This window comes from Arvicanthis niloticus, chromosome 8 (genome assembly GCF_011762505.2).
Source record: "Arvicanthis niloticus isolate mArvNil1 chromosome 8, mArvNil1.pat.X, whole genome shotgun sequence".
In the NCBI taxonomy this organism is placed as follows: Eukaryota; Metazoa; Chordata; class Mammalia; order Rodentia; family Muridae; genus Arvicanthis; species Arvicanthis niloticus.
Genome location: NC_047665.1, coordinates 42,688,646 through 42,714,484, shown reverse-complemented (window position 1 = coordinate 42,714,484; position 25,839 = coordinate 42,688,646). Strand labels below are relative to the sequence as shown.

Genomic DNA, 25,839 nt, shown 5'->3' with positions numbered 1-25,839 from the left:
CCCAGCACCAGGGTTTCTCCATAAGACAGAGGCTAGACCTCACATCACCCAGCAAGGAGGAGATACTAACACCATAACGCTTCTCAATTTACCTCTATGTCCCAGGGTTTTTTCCTTTACAAAATGTCACTCATGTAGATGTCTGAACTGTTTTCTCTTCGTATTGCATAGGTAGATGTTGTGACAATTCCTTCAGTTTCTGACCTATTCTGTGTTCTCATGACTGTTTCTCCGAGCTGGGCCCCATATATTTTCCCTGTCACTCGTACCTCATTTTCTCGCCATTTTACCTCCCATGCATTTTTCTGTTACTTCTTATCCGTTAGTTTCTATAGCTTTTCTATAGCTTTAATCGTCTTTAAATTCTCCTTTCCATAGCAGTATCTCAACTGCCACTTCCTGTTTACTTTCGCCTCCTTTGTCTTTTATTTATTGAATTTGAATTTTTGTTTCTTTTTTGTTGTTGTTGTCTTGTTTTGGTACTGTTGTTTTTCCAGGGTCTCACTCCGTACCCTTGGCTGGCCTGAAGCTCACTGTGTCAGCCAGGCTAGACAACCATGTGTGTCTGCCTTCTGAGTGCTGGAATTAAAAGCAAGTGCCACCAGGCCTAGCCTTCTGTCTATTTTTTGTTGCTTCAATTCTAATCCCTGGTCTTGTTCATCTTATTTTTCCCTATCAACATTTTTTAATATCTTAGTGCACATCATAATATCCCTGCCCATTTACTCCACCCAAAGTTATCACCAAATTTATGAGTCATAGAAAAAGGAGAACTTCAAGTTATAGTTGTTATTTTCGTAATCCTGGCAGGATATTTCTCATATCCAGAGAAAGAGATGGCTATCCAAATACAGGAGGCATTAGGATGCCAAACAGACAACTCTAGAAGGAAGTTCCTCATATCATACCGAGTTAGAAGCGGCACTTGTTCTTTTCACTATTACTGTGTTTGCATAGCAGACCTGCCTGCCTATTGTGGTTGCTTCTACAGTTAGTATTGAGCATGTGAAGCAATATTAGAGACTGCCTCATGTCCAAAGCATGTGGACGGAGGCTGCAGTTCCTGAACTTGTCTCCAGCTTGAGAGTAAGTGAGGATGCTACATGTTAGTTCCACATGAACATTCCAGATACTTTCACTGAAAGAATATTGTGATTAAAAAGAAATAAATCCAACCCCACATGTATACATACCAGTACAAATACACAAGAAATATGCAGACCAAAACAAGGAATTTAAAACAAAGAAGACACAAACTTCTTATTGAACTGGGTCAGGATACAAATTAACAGTTGAATGGAGTAGCAAAATAAACATGGAATATTGGAGGATACATTCATTAAAGAGCTAGAAATACTGAAAATCTCAAAACAAAATTTTGGAAATAAAATAACTCAGTGGGAAGGCTCACCAACATGGATCAAGTAGATAACAGAATTGGGTCTGGAAAATAAGGTAGATGAACTAAAGCATTCACACACAAACAAGGAAAAAGAATACACATTTTGAGCAGAGCCGGGTGAGATCTATGGGACACTATTAAATGACCAAAATCATAAACATGAGAACAAGAAACGTCAGGCTGAATGCAGACATAATAATAAGGTCATGCATAACATTTCCCAAGTGTAGGGGGAAAGAGGGCCATGTAGATACCAAAACTAATTAAAATGCTAAACCAGTAAGACTAGAAGAGACATTTTCTACATTATGTTATCCGTTAAAAACACTAATTATGTAGAATAAATAAAGAATGTTTAGAAGCTGCCCAAGAAAATGAATCAGCTGCAAAGGCAGACCATGAGTGTGACAACAGGAAACTCTTTAAGATGAAGGTACATGCAGCCCAAGCTAGGAAGGATGTAAGAACTGACAAAGCTATCATGAAAATTAAAAGAGAAAGAATACTTTTTCCTGATAAAGACAAACTGAAGGGACTCATGAGTACTAAGTCAGCACTGCCGAATATTCTTGAAAGAAATATACACACTGAAGAGAAAGGTGAGCATACTCCGAGGTCCCAGGAGGAAACAAAGTGCACTACAGCAACTGATGCACACATGAGACTAGCCCAAGAACCAGACATTTCAAAACAACCATATTACAGCCACTGATACACACTTCCAGTAGTGGCTCAGTATTAATGGCGGTAACTTTCCAGTCAAAAGATACAGACTAGGGCTGGCGAGATGGCTCAGCAGATAAAGGCACCTGTCACTAAACCTGACAGCCTAAGCTCAATCCTATGAACCCACATCATAGAGGAGGGAACCAATTCTTGAATCTTCTGTCTTCTGTACACACACATCCTTGAAAACAAAATTAATAAACAATTATTTTTAATGACACAAGCTAGTACATTGGATTAAAACAGTACCTTGTCTGTAAGAATTCTACCTCATGTGCAAAGACAAATAGAGTCTTAAGGTAAGAAGATAGAAAAGAGTATTCCAAACAAATAGAATGTTGAAAGCAGGCAGGTGATGCTGTTATGTCAAACAAAATGAACTTCAAACAGAAATTAGAAAAAATAAAGTCACTTCATATTCAGGGAAGCCCATCAGGAAGATCTGACAATTTTGACCATCTGTACACTGAACATTGCTTCATGAAAAAAACAGTGCTGGATGCAATGGCAGTTTGTCTAAGACAATAATGGAGGGTGACTTCAATGTCTCACTCCTGTCAATACACAGGTCATCCACACATAATTTTAAAAAGAATCAGAGGGGAGAGGTAAGTGGCATCATAGAGCAAAGAGAGTTCTCACATATCTACACAAATTTGCACTCGTGTAGTGTGCAATACACATTCTCAGGAACCATGGAACTTTTAAAAGCATACCACAGTTTATATTAACATAAAGCAAGGCTTAACAGATACAACAAAATTGAAACAATTTATTCTGTCTTATCACAATGGAATAAAACTGGATTCAGTAAAAAGAAAATTTACAAGCTTGAGTAGATTAAATGACACATTGTTGAGTATTGAGTAGAGCACCACAGAAATCAGGAGGGAAAATAAAACTCCCTAGAAACAAATGAGAATGAAAACAGCGGATCAGAGCACAGGGTACAGGGAAAGTAGTTCTAAGAAGGAAGGTTGTGTAAATAGGTGTTTACATTAAAGTCACCAGAGATCTCAAATAAACAACTTAATGGTTCATGCCAGGATCGTGGAAAATAAGTGCAAGCCCAACCCCAAATCACTAGATGGAAAAAATAATAGAACACGGGAGAATGCAGCTGGAGATGGTTTAGTGTTTTCTAACACCACCATGCAAGTTCGTATCTATCTCTAACTCCTGTTCAGAGGTCCCAATGCCGCCTTGTTTCCATGAGCACTGGGTACAGAAGTGGTGCACATACATGCAGGCAAAACATTCAGGTACATAAAATTTAAAATTGTTTTAAATCATGGCAGAAATAAAATTGAAATAAGAAAACAGTACAAAAATTATGAAACATTACTTGGTTCTTTGAAAAAATAAACTTTGGCAAACTGTAGTCAAACTAACAAAAAAATTCTAGATACACACTTATTAAAGGTAAACCATGAGGCTGTGAACAAATTAAACAGCCATATCACAGAACATGAAGTGATTGAAGAAATAAAACATAATCCAACTATAAAAACCTAGGCTGGGATGAATTCTCAGTTGAATTCTGACAGACCTTTAGTGAAAAATTAAGACTGTGTCCTTCAGATAGTTAAACAGAAAGGGAAGGAAGTCTGCCCACCTCTTTTTATGTTGTCAGCATTGCCCTGATATCATAACCATGTAAAAAGATACTTACACACAAAAGACAGTTGCAGGCCAGTCTCCCAGATATGTGTAAATGCCAAAGATCTCAGCATAATACTTTAAAAGTGAATTCTGCTTACTAGAAAAATGTTTCTTGAGAATCAAGTTGACTTCACTCCTGAAATATAAGAATGGTTCAATAAGTGTAACATGTGTTAACAGACTCAAGGACAGAAATCACAACTTCACCAGGGTAAGTGTAGAAAGGGACCCTTGGAAAACATCTGAGAACGCTCAACATTCATTCATGATAAAACAAAAATAGAAATAGAAACAGAGTTTAACCATGGTAAGGACAAAGCCCAACAGACTTAAACATACTACAAAGGAAAAAATCCAAAGAAAAGTTGTATATAAGAGAAAGATTTCTAAGTTCTCCAGCTGGTGGATTGACTTGGAGTCTTAGGTGGAACAAGACAAGGAGAAAATGAAAGAGATTTGAGTAAAGGAAAGGAACAAAGCATCCTTATTTGCAGTCATGTGCCTATACATAACAGAAAATGCCACTGAAACTCTTAGATCTGATCAAAACTTTCAGCAAAGTAGCAGGATCCAAAATCCACATGCAAAACCCAGTCACCCTCCTGTAGAGTGAAGCAAACATGCTGAGAAATCAACAAGGGTTGTTTTTAAAAAACAACAACAACAACAAAAACACATTCATAAAATACCTTCTCCCCCTCCAAAAAAAAAAAAAAAAAAACCAAACACACACACACACACCACACACACAAAACCAAACAAACAAACCTTGGAATAAATCTAGTCAAGAATGTGAAAGACCTCTTGTCTTAGTCATGGAATCTCTTATAGAAGAAGTATTTAATTGCGGTTGGCTTACAGTTTCAGAGGTTTAGTCCATTATCCACATGTCTGGGAGCATGGCTGTGTGAACTTACACATGATAGCTGAGAGTTCTACATCTGGATCTGAAGGCAGCAGAGAGAGGCAGACACTGAGCCTGGGTGAGGCCCTCAAAACCCTAAAGCCTACCCCCAGTGACACACTTTTTCTAGTAAGGCCACACCTACTTCAGCAAGGCCACACTTTTAATTGTTCTCTGGTAGAGCCATTTTCCGATGGCCATGTATGAGTCCATGGGGTTATTCTTATTCAAACCTGCACACCTCTAGAATGTACATTTTAAAGCACTGGTGGGAAGACCTGGATACACTTCTGACTCTGAAGTTACTGTTGTGAAAGAACACCTATTGCCCTGATGTTTGATTGATCTGATGGCCAGCTACACAGGGTCTAGAATTACTTAAGAGAATACACTGGACTAGACGGAAGGGAGTTTCTGTATAATTGAGGTGCAAAGGCCCACTATAAAAATGGGTAGCGCCTGGACTGGAGTCCTGGACTAAGTCAAAAGTAAACAGTGACCTGAGCACAGACAATTTTGTTTCCTCACTCTGGATATATCATGGGACCAGCTGCCTCAAACTCCAGCTCCTGCTGCTGCCAAGACTTCCCTGCTGTGATATGTTATAATCTCAAACTATGAGGCAAAAAGAACCTACTCTCACTCACTCCCTCTCTCACTCCCTCCATTTTTCCTTCCCTCCTTTTTTCAATTCTTTGTTTTTCCTTCCTTAAGTTGCTTTTATCAGGCACTTTGTCACAAGAAGAGTAATTAATATAATCACTCCAATCAATGTAGAGAGTCAATGCAAATCCATCAAAATTCCATTGCCATTCTTTACAGAACTAGAAAAAAAAAAAATTCTAAAATCTGAGTGGAAGCGCAAAATAGCTAAAGTAACTGTGAAAAAAGAACAATGTTTAGGAAACCACCAGAGTCCATAAACTTACCGTAGAGTGTCATGGTAACAAAACCTTGACCATTCTGGTACCAAGCCAGATATGTGGACCAGTGCAATAGAATAAAGCCACAGAGTTGGCACCAGGTTTCCAGCAAAGATGCCATGAACATTCATTGGAAGAAAGCCTCTTCAGCAAATGGTGCTGGGAAACTGGGCATGTACATGAAGAAGGCAGATGTGATCCCACCCTCATCTCTCACCCTGTGCAAAAGGTAGTTCAACATGGGTCTAAGTAAAACTTGAAAATTGAAATTGATAAGGAAAACACAAGGTAAACATTCAAAGATTTAGCATAGGGAAGACTTTCTGAAAAGCATCTTTTTTCTAGTCGGTTCTCTCCTACATTACATGGATTCCATGGATCAAGCTCAGGTAGTCAGGACTGTAGAGCAAGCATATGCCTCTATCCCCTATGTCATCTTGATAGCCTAGCAGCAGTTTGATTCAGAATGACAGTGTATTAGTTTTACGTTGCAAAGCATAAGGCTGCAAACTAAAGCCTATGTCCTTAAATTGTATTGTATTGCTTTTCAATAACAAGTAATTAGGGAGAAATCTGCTGCCTTCAATTTTACCACTAAATCCCACCATCTTGAGGGGCGGGGGCAACAGTCCTGGTGACATTGCGACCTGCAGAGGACTCAGTAATTCAGAAAATAAAACTGAAAATTAACATGGGATTGCATAACATTAAAAGGTTTCAGCAAGGGAAATGAGTCAAAAGATGGCCTCCAGATAGAAAACTGTGGTAGAATAAATAATGAATTCAGAAAGCAAATAGTAAGGAAGCAGACTCCAACTAACAGGATAAACAGAACAGATGTACAAATGACCAGTATACAGGAAATATAAGCTCATCTTTAGCCACCAAGTAATTCAAGTTAAAAGTGTATTAAAAAAATGCCCTCTCATCTCAGAGTGATAGTTGGTGTGGCTTTCATTAAGTAAACAATGAGGAACAGAAGCTCTTTGCAAGAGTGTGATTTAGTCTAGTGTGGAGTCAGCACTGTGGGTCCTGCAAAGGTAAAAAAGCATATGACCCAGCTGTCACACTTGTGCGGTCTCACACCTGAAGGGCTCAGTGGCAAGTCTTTTGCTTCTCACAGTACTATATACAGTGTTCACATTAAAAGACTCTGTGTAAATTTCTGTCAACAGATGAATGAATAAAGATGTGGTATATATGCACAGTGGAGTTTTATTCAGCCGTAGACAACAAAAGATCATGTTAAACAAAGTAAGGGGAATCAAATTTTCATGTGTATGAATCTTAGATTTTATAAAGACATATAAAAGTGTGTGTGTGTGTGTGTGTGTGTGTGTGTGTGTGTGTGTGTGTGATGAAAGCAGAATTAAAACTGAAAGCATCTGGTGTAGAAGTAGACACCTTTATTGTCAGCCCTTGAAGGCAGAGGCAGGAGGAGGGGTCTCTGTGTTGGAGGCCAACCTGGTCTACATGTCAAATTTAAGGCAAGTCAAGGCTACATAGTGAGACCCCGTCTCACAATAACAGGAAGGAAGGAAGGAAGGAAGGAAGGGAGGGAGGGAGGGAGGGAGGGAGGGAGGGAGGCAGGGAGGGAGGGAGGGAGGCAGGGAGGGAGGGAGGGAGGGAGGGAGGGACGGATGGACGGAGGCAGGCAGGCAGGCAGGCTGGCTGAGAGAACCAAGGGACTAGCAAGACAGGAATTCAAAAGAGTATGGGGTATGAATGTAGTCAAAGTTTGTAACATACTTGTATGAACACCTTATGAAACCCATTACTCGGCAGAAATGCACTAATAAAAAAGATGAGATGCTCATATAAAATATAGTTCCAGAGTGAGTGAGTGCTCAGACAGTAAAGGCACTTGTCACCAAGCCTGAAGACCTGAGTTTAATCCCTAGGGTCCTTGAGGTAGAAGGAGGGAACCCACTCCTCTAAGTTATCCTCTGGCTACACAAGCTCTGAGGCATGCATGCGTGTGCACATGTGTGCATGTACATTCAACAAGTATGTGATTTAGAAGAATTAATTATATTTTCCTTATCCATTTTCTCCTGTGTCTTGAAAGTCTACCATATGCACTAGTGGGGAAAGATGGCTGAACTGAAACTCATTGCTGTTTAAAGAATGTGAACCAAAGTTAAGGGATCATAGTTTTCTAGTTAGAAAAGATCTTTGGAATAATCAAACACCCTTATTTATAGAGAGAAATGACATTTGGAAGAGATACCAGTAACAGAGTCAGCAAGATCGGGGTGTTCTGTCTGTTGGGCTGCCGTCCCATTACCTCTTGTTGTAAACTAGTTGGTGTTTTATGAATGCAATAAATGGTGTAGAAATGTCCACCAGTTTTATGTACTTGGGAATCAGACATTTCACTTGTTTCCCTGGGGTTAACCTGTTCTCAGCCCAACCCTTACTCACTTCTGTGATTGTGGTAATGTGACATTCTCCAGAGCTACCAAGGATCACATGGAAATGTAAACATAGCTGACACATCAAAGGGCTAGAACACCTTGCCTATTTTGAATACATTAGGAACTATCACATTTGGTAAAATAGAGCATCACAGCAGTTTAACAATGTACAAAGCACACGGAACTTGGATTAAGACACATTTGAATGTGCATTCCTCTACAAATGGCATTTTATATACAGACCGTGTATGAAGCTTGGTGCTTCTTAAGTATAAGAAATAAGGCCTCTCACCCTGTATAAACTGGTAGTTTATGGACTGCAGTGTGTTTAGTGTTCTTGTGTGGCAGACAAGTGACTATGTCTGTATTTATATTTCAGAAAGCTGTTGACATGCTTTTGGACAATGAAGATAAAATTTCAGTGAGTCTTTTCATATGTAATAGACCCGTTCTTTGTTGCTAATAACATGTTGCAGACTGCATCCCTGAGAGAAAAGAGGTTTACCTGGCTTTCTGTCTGGACCAAGGTCAAGAGGCTATACTTGGTGATGGCCTTCTTGCTGGCAGAGTGACAGATCATTGTGGGGTGTCACATATCAGGACATAGGATGAGCCTGTCTCTTGTGAGAGGTCAGGTTTATACCCTGGAAGAAAGAAGATACATACAAGACATCTGTAGCCAGGTCTGCTCTTTTAGAACTGTATGCTCTCAGACAACCTATCCCACTCAGAGTCTAGTTTGGTCCCTTTGTATGATAATCAGTCACCTCCTACTAGGCCCTTCCTCAGAAAGAGCCCCACTCCCTTTTAGCAATCACATTAAGAGTCAAGCATGGACTCAAGTTCTGGTGGGAACAAGGCACATTCAGGCCATAATGTGTTATGTGTAGGTAAGTGTATGTAGTACTGTGCCTCCAAGAAAGTGCCTCAGATGATTTGTAAATATGATTGTCTCGTAACTGCTTTTTAATTTTTCTTTTTCCTCAGATTAAAAAAGTGGTAGAAGAATTAGAAGACAGACCAGAACTGCAGCATGTAGTGAGTATTAGTCTCCTTTGCCATTTTAATCCACCAGCAGGCGATGCCTGTGTATCTGTGGGGGTGTCCATGCAGGGACCATTTCTTAGAGAGCACTGTTCAGGTTGGAGATTTGACCACAGACAGTGTGCAGGTATTCTACAATGGATGCATGATATAACTCTAATGAGGAACTAATCATAGCACAAGTGGTTGGAGTTTGATTTACAACTGAGTTGGGACCTTTATAAAAATATATGTTCTGTTTTCTACTATTCTTTGCCTGAGAGTAAGTGTCTTTCCTCTGTAGTTGTTATTAAATATTTTCATGTCAGAAGTCACAGCACAGGCCAGTAGTACAGCATAGATACCAAGCCCTGGCATTCTGTGTCCAGGAACAGATTTATAGCTTCTCTCACCCACACTACAGCTTAGCCTAACTCTTCTGTATAGGTTTGACTGTATTATGAAGGGTGTTAGTCTAGATTTCTTCGGAGGCTCCTTTGATTCCATGTATCATGTCATCCAGGGAGTAGAGCAGGAATAATGTCTTTGGTCTCTATTGCTGTGCTCAAATACCATGACCAAAAACAACATGGTAAGGAAAGGGTTCATTCTTAGAACAACTCTCAGGTCACAGTCCATCACTGAAGGGAGGCAAACCAGGAACTCAAGTCAGGAACCTGTAAGGAGGCCCTGAAGCAGAAGCCATGGAGGAGCACTGCTTGCCCTCATAATTTCCTCAGTCTGCATTCTTCCAGAGTTTAAGACCACCTGCCCAGGGGTGGCAAGGGCCACAGTAGGTAAAGCCCTTTACATCAATCATTAATCAACAAAATGGCCTACAGATTTGTCTACAGATCCTGTGGTGGTATTTTTTCCAGTTACAATTTCCTATTCCTAGATATGTCTAAGTTCGTGACAAGTTAACGAAACACAACCAGCACAAGGAGATATTTTCTATATACTTTAAAAACATAAGAAATGCTTGAGTGGCCATGGGGATTATCCCAGTAGGGATAATCTTTGCTCTGAAAGTATAATGTTCTATTTGAGAGTCAGCCGCTATGCTGAAGGCCCTGAGGATTCACAGATGGGAGTGTACGCTGTATATATTCTGGTTTTGTTTATTGCTCAGGATTTAATGCAGATACTATTACCATAGCTTTTATGACCAAAAGACCCTCAAGATTACCTGCTTGCCCAAGCAAGGCTCCACTCTTCTAGTCATCATAAAACTGCTTATAGAGCAATTTCTGACCTGTTTAAGCTATAACAGAGCTATGGGAAGCATTACTATGCAACAGTGTCGCCAGTGAAAAGCGTGGCAGTTATCACACTCAAATAGTCAACCTGTTACCTGGAAGTGTAATGTTGGTATTACACGTGACTGGTAAGCACATTCTCAGGGAAAGCACCATGTCCTGGCCACATCTAGACCCCACTGCAAGCAGCCTGTTAGCAGTCCTCATCAGACTTTATTTAGCCCAGCAAATGACCTCAGTGTGGCTGTTCCATGTCCCCTTCTTGCCCTCCAGACAAAAGTGAGCACCCCAAAAGATGACTCCTGCAATACATAGGTAGGTCTCAGCATGGTCTATAGCACCAAACTCACACTTGGAGGCAAACCAAGGCTCTTTGTCTATTACGAACCTATTCACCTGGTTACAAACACTCGTGGCCTGAGTGTACTTTATGTGATTAATGTGATCATGTCTCCCTTCATCTGGTGGGTTATAGGCTTGTGTTTGTATTTAACATTAACACTAAGTATCTATTTTGTGGTATTATGTAATAAACTCAATCTTTTTTAGTAAAAACAAAGAAAAAAAATTCCCTTTGGAGTCCAACTGTTTGAAACAACTGTACTTGTATTACTTGTTTTTGCTTTCTGGTACCATCAATATGGTGCAATTTAATTGCAGAAAGATCACATTAATTCTCTAAAAATGGGTATATGAAGTATATAATGATTAATTTAGTTCCTTCTGTGGTTTTTTAGAACAGTTATGTTGTGACCCTGTGTCTTTTCATGTAAAAGAAAAAGACTTTTTAAAGACTTATTTTTATTTTATGTGTAAGAATGTTTGGCCTGAATGTATGTAAGTGCACTATGGGTTTCTTGGTATGCATGGAGACCAGAAGAGGAAGTCACATCCCCTGTAACTGGAGTTATGTTATGGACATTTCTAAGCTGCCATGTGGATGTTCAGAACCCAACCCAGTCTTTTCCCAGTCGTCTGCATTGCTATGCTCTTAACATTGAGACATCTGCCCAGACCCAAGAATAGAATTATTATCATCCAAGACTGCTATGTGGGCAGTTGATTTCTGGAGCAAGCAGATGATGATGTTAAGTCTTACCATCACTAATGCTTGTGTAGTGCTTAGCGTATGCCAAGCGTGTTTCTGTGTAAGGCACAAATGGCAATTGCTTTGACAGTTATGACAACCCAGTGACATTTTGTGCATGTGAAGACCCCAGTTGCAGTTGGATAAGGACGTATCTAATTTTCCATAGTTGTCATTGACCAGCCAGGATCTTCAGAATCTGTTCATAGGCATTCTTCACACTCCTCTTCACCTAGAGGGTCTTCCTGCTTCTGAGAACACATCTCCTAACTGCTGTGGAAGGTGTCAACACTCAAAAGTAGTAAAGTTAACCAAGGATTTTGTTCTTCTTATTCTCTTATTGTGGATTACCTTGTTCTGTTTAGTATTTGCACAAGCTCTTCAAGAGAGACCATCATAAGGGACAGCGCTACCATGAGAAACAGATCAGTCTGTATGCCGAGTATGATCGACCAAACCTACTTCCCTTTCTCCGAGACAGTACCCATTGCCCACTTGAAAAGGTAAGTCGCTGGCCCCCATGTAGAACCATCAGAAATAGTTGTTATTTCATAAACCATTTGTCAGTCTTCTCTCCCTGCCTGTGTTCAACCAGAAAGTTTACAGTGACTCTGATACTACCAGTATATCAGAAGCCCTGTGAGGACTCCAGCTATTCAGTCACAGATTTCCAGGATTTAGAATCACCACAGTTCCTCAACTTAAAAGTCAATGATAAGGTTTTTTTGGTTTTTTTTTTTTTTTTTTTGAATTGTTCATTGCAAGGGAGCTACTGACTCTGTAACAATTTCTAACAAGTACCACTGTTTTAAAGGACAGTTTGTTCCTTCATGTGTCTGTCACGTTCCTTAGTACATCAGTCACACTTTTTATCATATATTGTGTTTTCCCTTGCTTAATACTGTTTCATCTCCACAAAAGTATCTTTAGGAGGATGGAGGCATCTGGTACTTAACAAGCTGAGACTGGGGGTGTGAACAGGACAGGTATAGGCTAGGATTGAGGGTGTGAATGGGGCAGCTGTAGATTAGAACTGGGGTTATGAATAGAGCAGCTATAGGCTAGGATTGGGGGTGTGAACAGGACAGGTATAGGCTAGGATTGAGGGTGTAAATGGGGCAGCTGTAGATTAGAACTGGGGTTATGAATATAGAGCAGCTATAGGCTAGGATTGGGGGTGTGAACAGGGCAGGTGTAGGCTAGGTGTGGGATGTGAATGGGACAGCTATAAGCTAGGACTGAGGATGTGAGTGGGGCAACTATAGGTATGCTAGGGGTCTACACAGGGCAGCTGTAGACCAGGGCTAAGAAGCTGAGAGTAGACATGGAAACTAGGCCTCTGAACCTTAGGCTGTTATTCTTCACTATGCTGAAGAATTGTTTTTCAGGTTTAAAATGTTAATTAAAACAACAGCAAAGGCTTTACTTAGCATTGTAAGCATCAAGAAAAATACAGCTGCAAACATGTCTTCGGTCTGTAATTTACAGATGTGATCCTGTGATTTAATCATGCCTACAGGATGTTCCAATCCTTATAGCGTTGGTAGGTTTATAACTGAATGTATGATCTCATATTAAACAACATTCATGAGGTGACAGTGTGTGTAATTTGGGTGAACACACCATTGACACAAAGTTGATAAAATTTCACTAATGGATTAAAAGAAAGATTAGCTAGAATACATCAGAGTCAAGGCTAGATAGGAGTCATAGTTTAATTACAGTTGACAATGTTCCTTATAATACCCTGAAATTTCCCTTTTTCCTTTATTCCGAATCAAAAAAGGAGAGTCAGAATACTACATTTGCATCCTGTTTTACTCAATTTCTGTCAGTTATCTTACTTTTTTAAACCTTTATTTTTTTCTAAAATTCCTCTCTCTCTCTCTCTCTCTCTCTCTCTCTCTCTTTCTTGTGTCTATCTGTCTATCTTTCCTTCCCTCTAAAGTCCTCTAGAGGGATCACAGTGTCCAAACATTGGAGGACCTAAAATAAAGATGATGTCGCATTGTCACATTTGTGTCAATAATAGAAGAAATCTTTGCCCTGGTAATACTTTATGTTTCACTAAAATTCCTAGATATTTCTAGAATCTCATCGTTTTTAAGAAGAGTAATTTAAGATACTGTTAGCATCTGTTCAAAAATATTTTTGATAACATAGGAAATTTAAATTTCAAAGAATTGGTGTTATAGAAAGCTATCCTCTATGTAACATGACTTGTTGAACTCTTGACAACTATGGTTCCTGGCAGGAGACTGGCACAAGATTGAGACATATACTCACATATAAGCTGTAACAGTGTCAGGTGGTGTGCTCAGTAGGCTCGGATTATCCCTGAGGGTGCATAAGCAGTTAACATACTGACCATTGAGAATCTAAACCATGGCAAATTAATGTAAACTGTAATATCTACTTAAGAGTAAGTGGCTTCTGTAATGAACCATTCAAGTGAGGCTTATCATTTCTGGCTTAAATGGTACATGTGACTTGAAACATCCTTATTTCATCTCAATTCTAGACTATGGTGATGTTCCCATTTATCTATCTATCTATCTATCTATCTACCTATCTACCTACCTACCTACTTACCTATCTACCTACCTATTTATGTGCAGTGACCTTTGTGATCAGCCCCACACCCCCACCCTATTTCTTACATGATGTAAATATAGTCTACAGGAAAATTTTAAGGCAAGCATCAAAATATCAAGCGTAGCTCATGCTGTTGTTTCCTAAGGTAGATCACAGAGCAGAAAGGGATAATTAACTCAAGCTGTTCTTTTTTTTTTGGCTTTGATTATTTTCAAAACAACCTGGCTGGCTGATGGTTTCTAAATAACTACTTTAAATATGCAACCCAGTTAAATTATTCTGAAACCTTTATTGAGTCCTCATTTGAAAAAGTATTCATTACAGACCCACTGTGCACTCAGCATTGTGCTAAGCATAGGGATTGGTGTACACATGGTCCCTGCAGAGGGAAGTCACATGACTAATGTGACTGCTTAGCTTTCATAGTGATAAAGAATCATGAGCCCACATGCACAATGAAGCTGGAGGAATGCCTACAGTGTCTGGTCCAGTGTAGGACCTGTGGCAATATTTGTCTCCAGTTCTTCCTAGGGTAGGAAGTATTGAGGAGGAAGCTTTAGAAAGGGGGACACTGCAGAGGTGGTCAGGGAGGATAAGGCCACACTAGGATGGCTGGACAAGGCTGTGGGTCACCATGCAGGTAATGCAGGAGGGAGGTCTATGAGATATGGTTTAAAGAGTACCACATTCAAATGCTACCTTTCCATGGAGTTTGTCACAGGAGAACAGCATGAATTCAGTGTTGCTTCTCCATGCACATGGTCCTTTCCTCTGCATTGTGTTAGTCATGGAAAGATATTTGGTCATTTCTGTATCACCCTACTTGTGCCCAAGAGCCTCCAGTGGACTTACTGTCTCTTCTCCTGCTTCTTTGCTTCTAGGCTTTTTCTTTGTCTCCTTAAGTGTCATCATGGCATGATACTATCATCCTTCCCTCCGCTTCCTTGGTTCAACATGACCTTTCAGCACCCAGCAGGGAGAGCATAGTAAATGTATGCCATTTGCTTTAGAGTGATTGTGTTGTTCATCAGTACACAGTCCATCTTTATACAGTCTATGAGGAGACAGTTTGTACAAATGACTATAGATTCGATTGGAAGCAACGCTATAAACTTCAGAATATAATCTACTAGAGAGAAAGCTTAATAGGGGAAGCTCCTCCCAGCATTGCTTCTGCTTCTACTTAGAGAATGCTACATTGCTCTGTGTGCTCTCAGTTCCATTGTGTAGATCAAGATTCATCCACCAGGAGGTGAATGAACGCAGAGGTCCACAGAGATGTGGTTTGTTTGGTTTTGTTTAAAAAAAAAAATGAAAAAAACTTCCAAGTTTGTAAGTGACTTTAAGTGACTCTCTTAATATTCTTTTCCTGTTTGGTAACATTTCCTGTATAGTAACATTTCTCCCTGCTTTGATTAAAGGCTCTTGAGATCTGTCAACAAAGAAATTTTGTAGAAGAGACAGTTTACCTTCTGAGTAAGTAATGTTTGTTCATTTTAGGCCCATAAACAAAGGAATGGGGTGAGGATTTGTTGTAAAGCATGTAAGAATGGACACAGATTTGTGGACCTTAGGCCTACTGTATATAAAACATAATGCAGGGAACAGGAGAGTTCAGAGCCCAGTTGAGTAGCAAGAGCTATTGGAGCCGTGTGTTGGAAAGAACATCTAGCAAACGTGTAATAAAAGAAGCAACAAGCAAACAAATGTGTATCACACTTCATAACAGATAAAACTGTAGATGGGCGGACATATTTTGGGTTGTTTTCCCCTTTAGTTTATAACTGGTTCATATTTACCACACATTGATATGAAACAAATTCTGTTTTCAAAACTCACCTCCTTAATAACTAGAATATGAGGCTTTGGAGCAAGAGAGAAGCTTCCTGATGTGTTGTAGCTCTCAGTGCCCCCTCTTCCTCTGGCACCTACCTCCAGACATGCATAGCCTGTATACAGTGTACACCAGGGGACCAGACTTCCCTGTCTTCCAGAGCAGTGCGGATTATACTGAGGATCTCATGTGCTCATGAAGATCTCATGAAGAAGCTGTGCATAGACTAACTGTGAGCCGTCTCTCTGGCATCATTTCCCTGCCTGCCTGCCATGTTTCCCACACCACAGCTTTCTTTCACACACCACTCACTGTCACTGGCTCCCTGGGCCTTGGTTGAAAATTAACCCAGGTCTCTTATTCCTGTGCATAGAGTGGGTAATTCATGGATGGTCAGCGTCAGCCTCAATCTGCTTTCTGTAGGAGAGCTACTTGAGACTATTTTCTACTTGAGCACTGTTTTGGGCCGCTCTTCACAATTTCAGGTAGCTCATCCACTTACTTCTCCCAGCTGTGTTCTTCCAGGAAGTATCTGCTGGAATTCATTTTTATTATGTTTTAGAAACAGTAGATGACTTAATTCATGATCCTTTACTGGTTCCTGCATGGAACAAGGGAGAAGGCCTTAGACAGACAGTTGGCCTTCTAGTACATAAGGCCTTCTACATGAGCTCTAGTAACAGCTTGTGGAAATTAGGAAGTGCCAGTAGATCAATGAGCAGAAGAGACAGAATGATTTCCAAGTTCTTTAAAAAATCTTAACTGTATCAGAATTTGAAATCCAAAAGAAATTGCAGACTTGTGAGAAGGAAGGCAGAATCCAGCAAACCTACCTCCAACTCCACTGTTCAGTGGAGTGGCTACCTGATCTTGCCAAGACATAAATACTGTATTCCCTTTTCTATTAAAAATAACTAAATGACAAGTAATACTAAGGCCAGGCATGGCAGCACATGCCTTTAACTCTAGCACTCAAGAGGTGGAGATAAGCAGATTTCTCAGTTGAAAGCCAGCCTGGTCTACATGGTAAGTTTCAGACTAGCTGGAGCTACATAGATAAAGTGAGATTCAAAAAAGCAAAAGGGAAAGGTGTTTTACAAATAGTCAGTAGTTTAAGCTGGAAAGATAATTCAGCAGTTAAGAGCCTTTGCTGACTTTCTGGAGGATCCAGGTTAAACCTCTAGCCATCCAGGGCACATGTGGCTCACTGCTGTTCTGAAACTCTGGTTCTAGAGGATACAATGCCTTATGGTCTCCATGGGCACCAGGCACATGGTACACAGACAGACACAAGACATACATAAGTAATAAAATATAAATAAAAATTTATTTTAAAAAAATGAAGTATGGACTTTAATAAAGCATATACTGCCTAAAATTATAGTGAGAGTAAATAATGTCATTTATATAACACCATCCTGGGAATATTCCACACAACATGAGCACTAAATAGAAAGGAAATAATAGGAAATGCTAGTGTCCACCAGAAAGTCAGCCTTAGCCTTATCTTTCAAACTTTGCAAATCAATGAAGAAATACACTTTTTCTTTTTTAAATGACTAAAGTATCCTATACTTCCTCACCCCACCTAGGCCGAATGGGAAACAGTCGAAGTGCCCTCAAGATGATTATGGAGGAATTGCATGACGTTGATAAAGCAATTGAGTTTGCCAAGGAACAAGATGACGGAGAGCTCTGGGAAGATCTGATTCTATATTCCATCGACAAACCACGTAAGCAGAAAAGCCATTTAAGTGTAAAACTTTTTTTTGTCAGTATAGATTATAGCCAGTTATCTGAGGAAGAATTATCTTAGGATACATTGGGCTAAAATTATGACCAAGTGGCTTGGTCGAGGACTTTAATTCCCAGGACCCACAGAGTGGAAAGAAATTACTCCCTTAAGTTGTCCTCTGACCTCCACACATGACTCATTCTATCTCTCTCTGTCTCTGTCTCTGTCTGTGTCTCTCTCTCTCTCTCTCTCTCTCTCTCTCTCTCTCTCTCTCTCACACACACACACACACACACACACACACACACACAAATTAATACAAGTGAATAAACAGATAAATATATGTAATGAATTCTTAATAGTAAAGCATCCACTATAAATCCAGAAGTGGAAGGTCTGAGGTTTGGAATTGTAATAGTGTTCCTTTCCAGCCCCACTTCATCAGCACAGTACTGGAGTTCGAAAGTCTACTGCTCAGCCCAGCCTAGCCCAGCCATCTGCCTGGCTCTCTTCTCCCTACAGCTTTATTGTGATTTTTGTATGGCTGCTTTTAAATTAGGAGGCTCTATTCTCATGTAATTACCTTACATCTAAAAATCAACCTTGAAGACTTTCTCTCTTGAAACTACAAGATATCTAACATGATTATAACTTGAGTTTTGTAACCACAGATAAGTTAAAACTCTCACATCCTCTGTCTGTAAAAGGAAAGCACAGTATATGCTAACCTTGCATGATAGCAGGGTGACCAGAGGCTCTCCATGCTACCTGCACTTTGACAGTAAAAACAGTTTGGAAGAGATATGAACAAAGATGAACATTTAACTTTTCTAAAATGTTCTCAGTTTCTCCTTTTTGTCTTAGAGGAAGTTAGTTCTTATGAGTGTAATTTAAACTTAAAGACGATTGGTTCTTAAGAGTTTATGAATTCACACTTTTTAACACATTTCTTGAAGGAAATAGGTTCAGTTACTTTTGATCTAAAGTTGGATTGTGAACAAAATGCATTCTAATATTGCTCATGTGTTATTTGGTCTTACATGGTGTTTTGTAGCATTTATCACTGGCCTGTTGAACAACATTGGCACACACGTGGACCCGATTCTACTCATCCATCGAATTAAAGAAGGAATGGAGATTCCCAATTTAAGAGATTCCTTGGTTAAAATTCTGCAAGATTATAACTTGCAGGTAACTACTCTTACACAGATGAGCATCTGAGTGAGTGAGTGAGTTCATTTCTAGATAAGTACTTGTAAGCCATTTGGATGCCTGTTAGACTTTGCAATTCGCTATTTGGAAACCTTTTCAAATAGAGAAACTGAAAAACCGTCTCAGCTTCAGGAAGCTTTTTCACTGTGTGTAAATAGAGCACAACACTGAAGAAGATGTGAGAGTAAGTTGCAAAGACTTTGAACCGGCCACAAAAAGTTCTTAGAGAAAATAAATATTGTATCTAATTAAAGTATATATTTAAACACTAGGAATAATTTTGCAGCCATTGAAGGAATCTGTTGTCTGAAACACACTTAAACAGGATCTAATCAGCTTTTGTTGTCTGATTGGAACAATAATGCTTCTTTATTAGCCCTTTAGTTCAAAATTTGTGATAAATGGAGCCCATATTCTCATATAAATAATTAATATGATAGTTACTGAGTATTCTAACATTTTTTTCTTTAAAAGAATTGAATAGTGACTATTTTTCAGAATCCTGGTAGCTTCCTTAATACTGGAAACTATTTAAAATATATTTACATGCAGACTGTTTTTTCTGCAGTCACTTGAAAGTGTTTTTGTTGTTATAACAGATGAACTTGCTTTCCTAGAAGCAGTATGCATTTTTCAGGTTGTAAGAAGAACATTATGATGTGGATAAGTCAGATCAGATTGCTAGTCACTGTGGAGGGTGCAAGGTAAAGGACTGCCTGCTGAACTCAGGGTGATGTAGCAAGAATCATCGAGAAAACCTGCAGGACAGACAAGAGCTGGTCCTCTTGATACTGTTACTTAACATCGTCATAGCTGTAGTGAAGGTATTCAAAAATGGGCTGGGGATAAAGGTGGTCAGAGTAGAATTACATGAGAAATTGAGAAGCTGGGGCCTTGTGGAATTAACCGAATGAACTCTAAGGAATGGCTGGTGCAGACAAGGGGGACTACAGAGGGAATGTCAGCATCTTCATGGTCCTCGGGAAACTGTGGTTTGACTGCAAGGCACAAGTTGAAGGAAGAAGGTTTTTTTTCTGTAGACTTGAGTGGGTAGTCTAGAAGCTTGACTTGGAAGCACTATGTAGGAAATCGGATTAGTTAAGAAATATATGTCAAGTTGAGACAAAGAACACCGAATCTTTCATTGGTAGTTATGTTCAAAGCCTTTGGAGGGTTTCAAATAATACTAGGGAAATTATTCAAGGGAGGGAAAAAATAGGGGAAAAGAGTAAGAATCTAAGAACTGGTCAATAGGGAGGAGCAGGGACAGAGAAGTCCCTACTTTTTGCAGTTTCCTATGTATGTACAACAGTGGTCCAGACAAGGAAGCATCTCAGGCTTGGAAATGCGCTTTGGGGGAAATGGTGCCATATCCAACCTTGTAATGCCCTTAATTCCCTGTGAGTGAGATTGCCAGTATCCTGTGCTTTGGTGGGCCCTTCCTTACTGAGGTATGGCAGAACATGCAGAGTGTCTTAGACCACTGTAGTACCTGTATCTGATATTGGGATGCTTAGATTGGTGCTTAGAACCAGGCTTTTGGGGTGAAACCATGCTTCTGATGCCAGCAAAGGCAGCTGGCACATTTCTCACTGTGCTCTCGTCTTGAAGCTCACACACACTGCTGCAGTCTCACTATTCATTCACTTCTATGAACAAATTTGCATAGTACTGAGCCAGCTGAAAAACAAAGCATTAGATACAAAACAAATGTTTAACAAAAAAATGGTCTTCTAAAATAGCTGGTAAACCAGTATCTTCTTAATTATAAATGTATAGAGAGATTTTCCTTAGTCCGTGTAAATATGCAAATACGCACTTGGGTGGTGATTTAAGGAGACCCAGAATATTTTGACCAATGGGTCCAGAGAGCCATTGTTACCCATCAGCCTCTGGGTAGAAAAACTACTACTTAGAGGAAGAAGGAGGTTGGGAGAGGGAAGGGCAGAGCCAGGGAAACCATCACCCTAGTGATGCCCCACTGGAGGTCAGAGCCTCCCCGTGTGTGTGTGTGTGTGTGTGTGTGTGTGTGTGTGTGTGTGTGCGCGCGCGCACGCGTGGTATTGACTGTTAATTTTGATTTATCTCCTTGCCTAAGCAACCTATTGAGGGATCATGTAAAAATAAATATCTCAGGTCTCTGGAGCCTTTTGCTGTTCCCCAAAGGTTTCTCACAGACATACTTTTATTTCATTGTATTGGTCTTTGTTTATTTCATAAAGCTATAATTTATGTTCTCATTTATAATAAGAGTTCAACCCCATAAATCTCCCAAATTTGTGGGTGGTATTATAGACCTATGAATTTCCAAGGATCCCGTGTATGACATAAGGCATGATATGAAGCACCTTCAGACTAAGGTCCAGGGTCCTCGGTCACTGTATGCTGCCATGCGCCCTCAGTGCCCTTCTCAAACAGACTATGTAGGGTTCTTTAAGGAGAGAGAGACACTGTGGCAGCCAGCAGGTAACAGAGAGAGAAGAGTAGTTATGGGACACTTGGACAGCTTCCCCCACATGACGGCTCCATACTTTGTAGCCTGTCAGCTCTGAAGGGTAACAGAATTGAGCGTGTTTACTCCCTCAGATACTGAGGAAGTTAGAGAAACGAAAATCAGCACTTTGTCACTAACCACTTTGTTTTTGACAGAAGTTTTAAGTCCATAATGGGTCTATAATGAGCATTAGCCCCCTTGCTCAAAGTAGAAGACTGAGGCTCCAGAAGGTTAATGGCATTTTGGTATTGTGAGATACTGAGCTAGTTTTAAGCTCAGGCCCTCAGAGGAAATGCCATGCCCTTTCATCCAGGACTACATCAGCCCTAACACACAATCCCTAAAGCTCTGCCAGTAAGGACCACTTCCTAGCTTTTCCCTCATGATTACACCTCTTGAGAAAAACAGCCAGCCTGTTTGAACTTGTTTCTAAAGAGGCAGGAGGCTCAGGGAGCCAGCCCTGGACTGCACCTCTGAGTCCCTGTGTAGGTCGGCAAGTGATGTGGAATGAGTCCTCTTCCCCCCGAGAGCACTCAGCCCTCTCCAGGTGTGTAGATAATCCTGTACTAAACGATTCCTGTAGTTCCCCCATAGTTTCTTAGAATTGAAAACACAAATCAATTTACAGAAATCAACAACTTTCGTGTTTTTCTTTTTTTGGAGGAGAGACAAATTTCTTTTTCACTTTTATTATCTAACCTCTCTGTATTTTTCCTGGGATGTTTTTTAAACTCTCAAATTCCTAAAATAAGGCTTTAAGACCAAACAAATTTTTTTCTTAATAAATTTATTTCAGTTTGATCTTATCACATTTGAGTGATGCAGATAGCCTGTGCCAGCCAGCCATCACTTCCTTGATGCATTTAGTTCTTACTTTGTGCTATTATGAATTAAGTACAGTCATGATTTTAAGGATTTTTTTTTTTAAACCTGAAAAGGAAACCTTTGAGTTTATCTTTTCTATCAGGACTTAGTCATGTTTGGCAATGATCCAACAAGAGCAAAGCTGCCCAAGCAGAATTGAAGCCCCATGACCCCAGTGGCCATGGCCAGGCTACAAGTGAGGAAAGTCATGGGGCTTGGAAGCTGGCAGCAGTTGCATTCTGAGGACAAGCATGTGCAAAGTGAATAAGGCAAGGCCAGCAAAATCCCAGTGTTGAGAGTCTTTTCAAATAAAAACTGCAGAAACTTGGCAGTTTTTCTAGCACAGCCCCCACAACAGCTGTTTCTATGGAACCATAATGATTTCTCTGATATGTGGTTCTTTATTGCTTTGTGAAATATATGTGAGGGTAGACTTTTCCATTTACTTGGGATTATTATCCATGGTGATGTGCTATAGAAGAATCAGGAAGAAAATACAGAGCAAATCTAAGGTCTCTTGTCAGTTGTAGAAGCCGTAAGTATGTTCTCATTCATGGACTGTAGACCATTGATTGTAGTTGCAGCTTGTTTTTTTAAACAAAGGACAAAGGGAAAGTAGAGAGGAGCAAGGGTGCTTGAATGGACGAGGGAAGAAGTTGGCCCTTAAATGTGGATAATCTGGGGAGAATAGAAGGACCTAGAATTTCTAAAAAGGTAATATTGTTCCTTCCGAGCAATGTCAATAAATATTTTTTGAGATAGAAATGGTATTATGAAGTTGAGGGAAGGCGATAATTTATCTTGGACAGAGTTCTTATACCAGAAGTGTTGCTAAGCTGGGTTGATAATCATGGGACTCTTATTGGCCAGATGGTGAGATCTCATAGAGATGTCGCAGTTAGCTCATAAGCCTGTCTCTTTAATGCACACATCACTCTGAAAGACCAGACCCCACAGCCTGCAAACTGTCTTTGGGACAGTTACGCTACTGTGCTTTGATTTTACAGCTCCTAATTTGCTGCTCTACCCTGGTACCTGGCTCCTTCATGTTCCTGTCATGGCAGCCAGTCCAGACTAAATCATGTAGTTAAGAACTTCTACCATTTTCCTTTGTTTGGGGATTTCTCGTGATTCGCCCCATCCCCATCCCATGCCTGAAGAGAAGCCGTTTCTTCCCCTTGGTCTTCCATTCATGTTGTCCCTGAGAGAATGAAGTAACCCTTCCTCATACACTTCCGATCGTAGCTCCTGCAGTTGCAGTGCCCTTTTGTTTAATGCAGTCCATCTCCATGTCAGCTCCATACATGAACTAGCCCTACCTCTTCTTTCTTCTATTTAATAGTTCAAACTGATTTTCGTTTCTGAAAGTGACATCAGAGGAAAGCAGCACAGAGAAGAGAGCGCTTGCGCGGCAGGGTACTGCTGTCTTAGGGCACTGGCTGCCTGAGTCTGACTGTGACGCTGAGTCAGACTGTTGTCAGGGGCTCTCACTTTCTGATTACTGCCTTACAAGGTCATGTCAGTGACACTTAGAAATTTCTTTTTTTCTCTTTTGGTGTAGAGCCTTGGATTTTGATTAAGTTAGGCAAAAAATATGACTCTACTTTTCCTTCCCATGAGTTCTTGACTCTTGACAACTGACAGTGTTCCTAGTAAATACTGTCTGTGAGCAGGCAGGTTGTAGCTCCTTAGAAAATGCTTTGTCCTTAGGCTTTTCTGTTTCCTTTGCAGCCTGTGGCCTATGTTTGTTCCACAGGCTATACCCTGTATCTGTCACTGCCCAGACATTGTACCCTGGATGGTGTCACAGTGCTTCCAGAGCCCACACGGAGGAGCTGAAACTGAGCTGATTAGTTAGTTTGATGTTAGAGGCCAGCGGCCTCACAGACCTGCGGACCAATTTTCTGAAAGTTTGTCAGCATCAATATTTTATAGATAACTTTCTTGGGGTATTGTTTTTCTTCTTCCTTCCGAATGCTGTAATGACTTCTGATAAAAACCTTAACATCTTTTAAAGAAAACAAAAATAATATTACATTTCTAGTAGAATCTGGCAGTTAAACTTAGGCACATCTATAAAGCTAGCATTTGAGGGGTTGGGCCAGGAGCATCCCTATAGAATAAGACATGTTTTCATAAAAAGATGAAAATGGAGGACAGCCCCTCCAAAAGTAGTATCAGTAGATGTAAGAATCTACTGATTAAGAATCATTACTGTAAGAATCGCAAAGCCTCGCTTCTTACAAAGCCACAGGTACAGAACTTCAATCATCAGTTTGGGTCCCAAATGTGTCCTGTCATGTAACTGGGGGCAGCCTCTAGCTGGAGTCACCTGGGGCTGATGTTCATAGGGTTTCCAGGGGAACTCAGGTCATTGTGTGTGGTTGCCATGGAAACCCATGGTTGCTTGTACCCACTCTCATTCCCAGTGGTGTCAATTTATACTGTGGAAGAAAATTGCATATCTAGGTTTTGAACTAAATGCCATTAGTGTGAAGAAAAACAAAGGGGTACTGGAGCACATACAGTGACATACAGGCACCGGTAGTCACAGGCTTCTCTGCACATTTCTCATCTGTACCTACTGCCTTGATCATTATGGACGCAACATTTGTCAGTAGATAGCTTTATTAAATGACTAGATGGCTTTGAAATCACAAGTCTTCCATCCTGTGCAAAGGTCTGAAGGTTAGACTCTGAGTCATTCAAAAACCAAAGTGCCAGCAAATAACCACGGTCCCCTATGGCGACCACATGCAAAGTACAGAAGCCTGTGAGATAGCAGTAGACTTTTAGTCTTTACAAGACTTTGGAATTTGTATTTGATTTTTACCAATGCCTCAATGTACTCATAAAAACAAATAAGTTGCAAGGAATAATGCCTGGCTTACTTGACAGTGTTTGGTGGGCAAAGGAGCTAGTAAGCATTTCTGGTATTGTCTGATTCCTCAGATACATACACACTTGAGTTACTAAATGGTCTTTCTTTTTAAACATGTACATTAGATTCTGCTTCGGGAAGGCTGCAAGAAAATCCTCGTAGCCGACTCTTTGTCGTTGCTGAAAAAAATGCACCGAACCCAAATGAAAGGCGTTCTGGTAGATGGTGGGTAAATCTGAAAGGATACTTCAAGCCTTGCACCATGCTTTCTGAGAGGCCAAGCAAATGGCAATGTGCTTAACCTGTAATGTGTGTGTTTCCTTACAGAAGAGAATATCTGTGAGTCGTGCCTTTCTCCCATCCTCCCAACAGGTAAGATGCTTAGAAGGGAAATCATTGCCCAAACACGTGTTCGTGGTGAGTGAAATTAAGATTTGAAATTAGCTAATCACTGCCTGAAAATTATATGGCTTCACAGTTGAAAGATTTCAGCCCCTTCTCTGCTCTTGTGGATGCGGCTGCTCCTGACAGAGTAGTGTATCAGTCAGTAACTGTAAGCTTTGCAAGAACACACAGGGTTCTTCAAACCCTGCCATGGCCTCAGAATTCTGAGGACTGTGGGCCTGAGAGCCAGTACTTCCAACAAGGCGATGCTAATGGGTCTGGTTAGGGGCTGTTCTAATCTTCAAAAGTACAGCAAAGCCAGATGAACACCTAACCCAGTCCATGTATTTCTGTTGTGAGGGGAAAGACCGATATGGATATCTGGGGGCATTGATGAGTGACTTCATCTTCACTGTACTGCACCCAGACTGTCTTCA

At 40.3% G+C, this 25,839-nt stretch overlaps 1 protein-coding gene across 4 annotated transcripts in view; it reads left to right on the top strand.

Annotated features, from left to right (window-relative positions):
• Vps41 (VPS41 subunit of HOPS complex) overlaps positions 1 to 25,839 on the top strand; it is a 153,511-nt gene that overhangs the window by 125,711 nt on the left and 1,961 nt on the right. For all 4 annotated transcript variants that reach the window (XM_034510345.2, XM_034510346.1, XM_076939332.1 and 1 more), the window contains 8 exons: positions 8,414 to 8,455; positions 9,022 to 9,072; positions 11,769 to 11,906; positions 15,420 to 15,474; positions 17,425 to 17,565; positions 18,622 to 18,758; positions 25,144 to 25,243; positions 25,346 to 25,390. In XM_034510345.2, the coding sequence (XP_034366236.1) occupies positions 8,414 to 8,455; positions 9,022 to 9,072; positions 11,769 to 11,906; positions 15,420 to 15,474; positions 17,425 to 17,565; positions 18,622 to 18,758; positions 25,144 to 25,243; positions 25,346 to 25,390 (709 nt within the window). The remainder of the gene's footprint in view (positions 1 to 8,413; positions 8,456 to 9,021; positions 9,073 to 11,768; positions 11,907 to 15,419; positions 15,475 to 17,424; positions 17,566 to 18,621; positions 18,759 to 25,143; positions 25,244 to 25,345; positions 25,391 to 25,839) is intronic.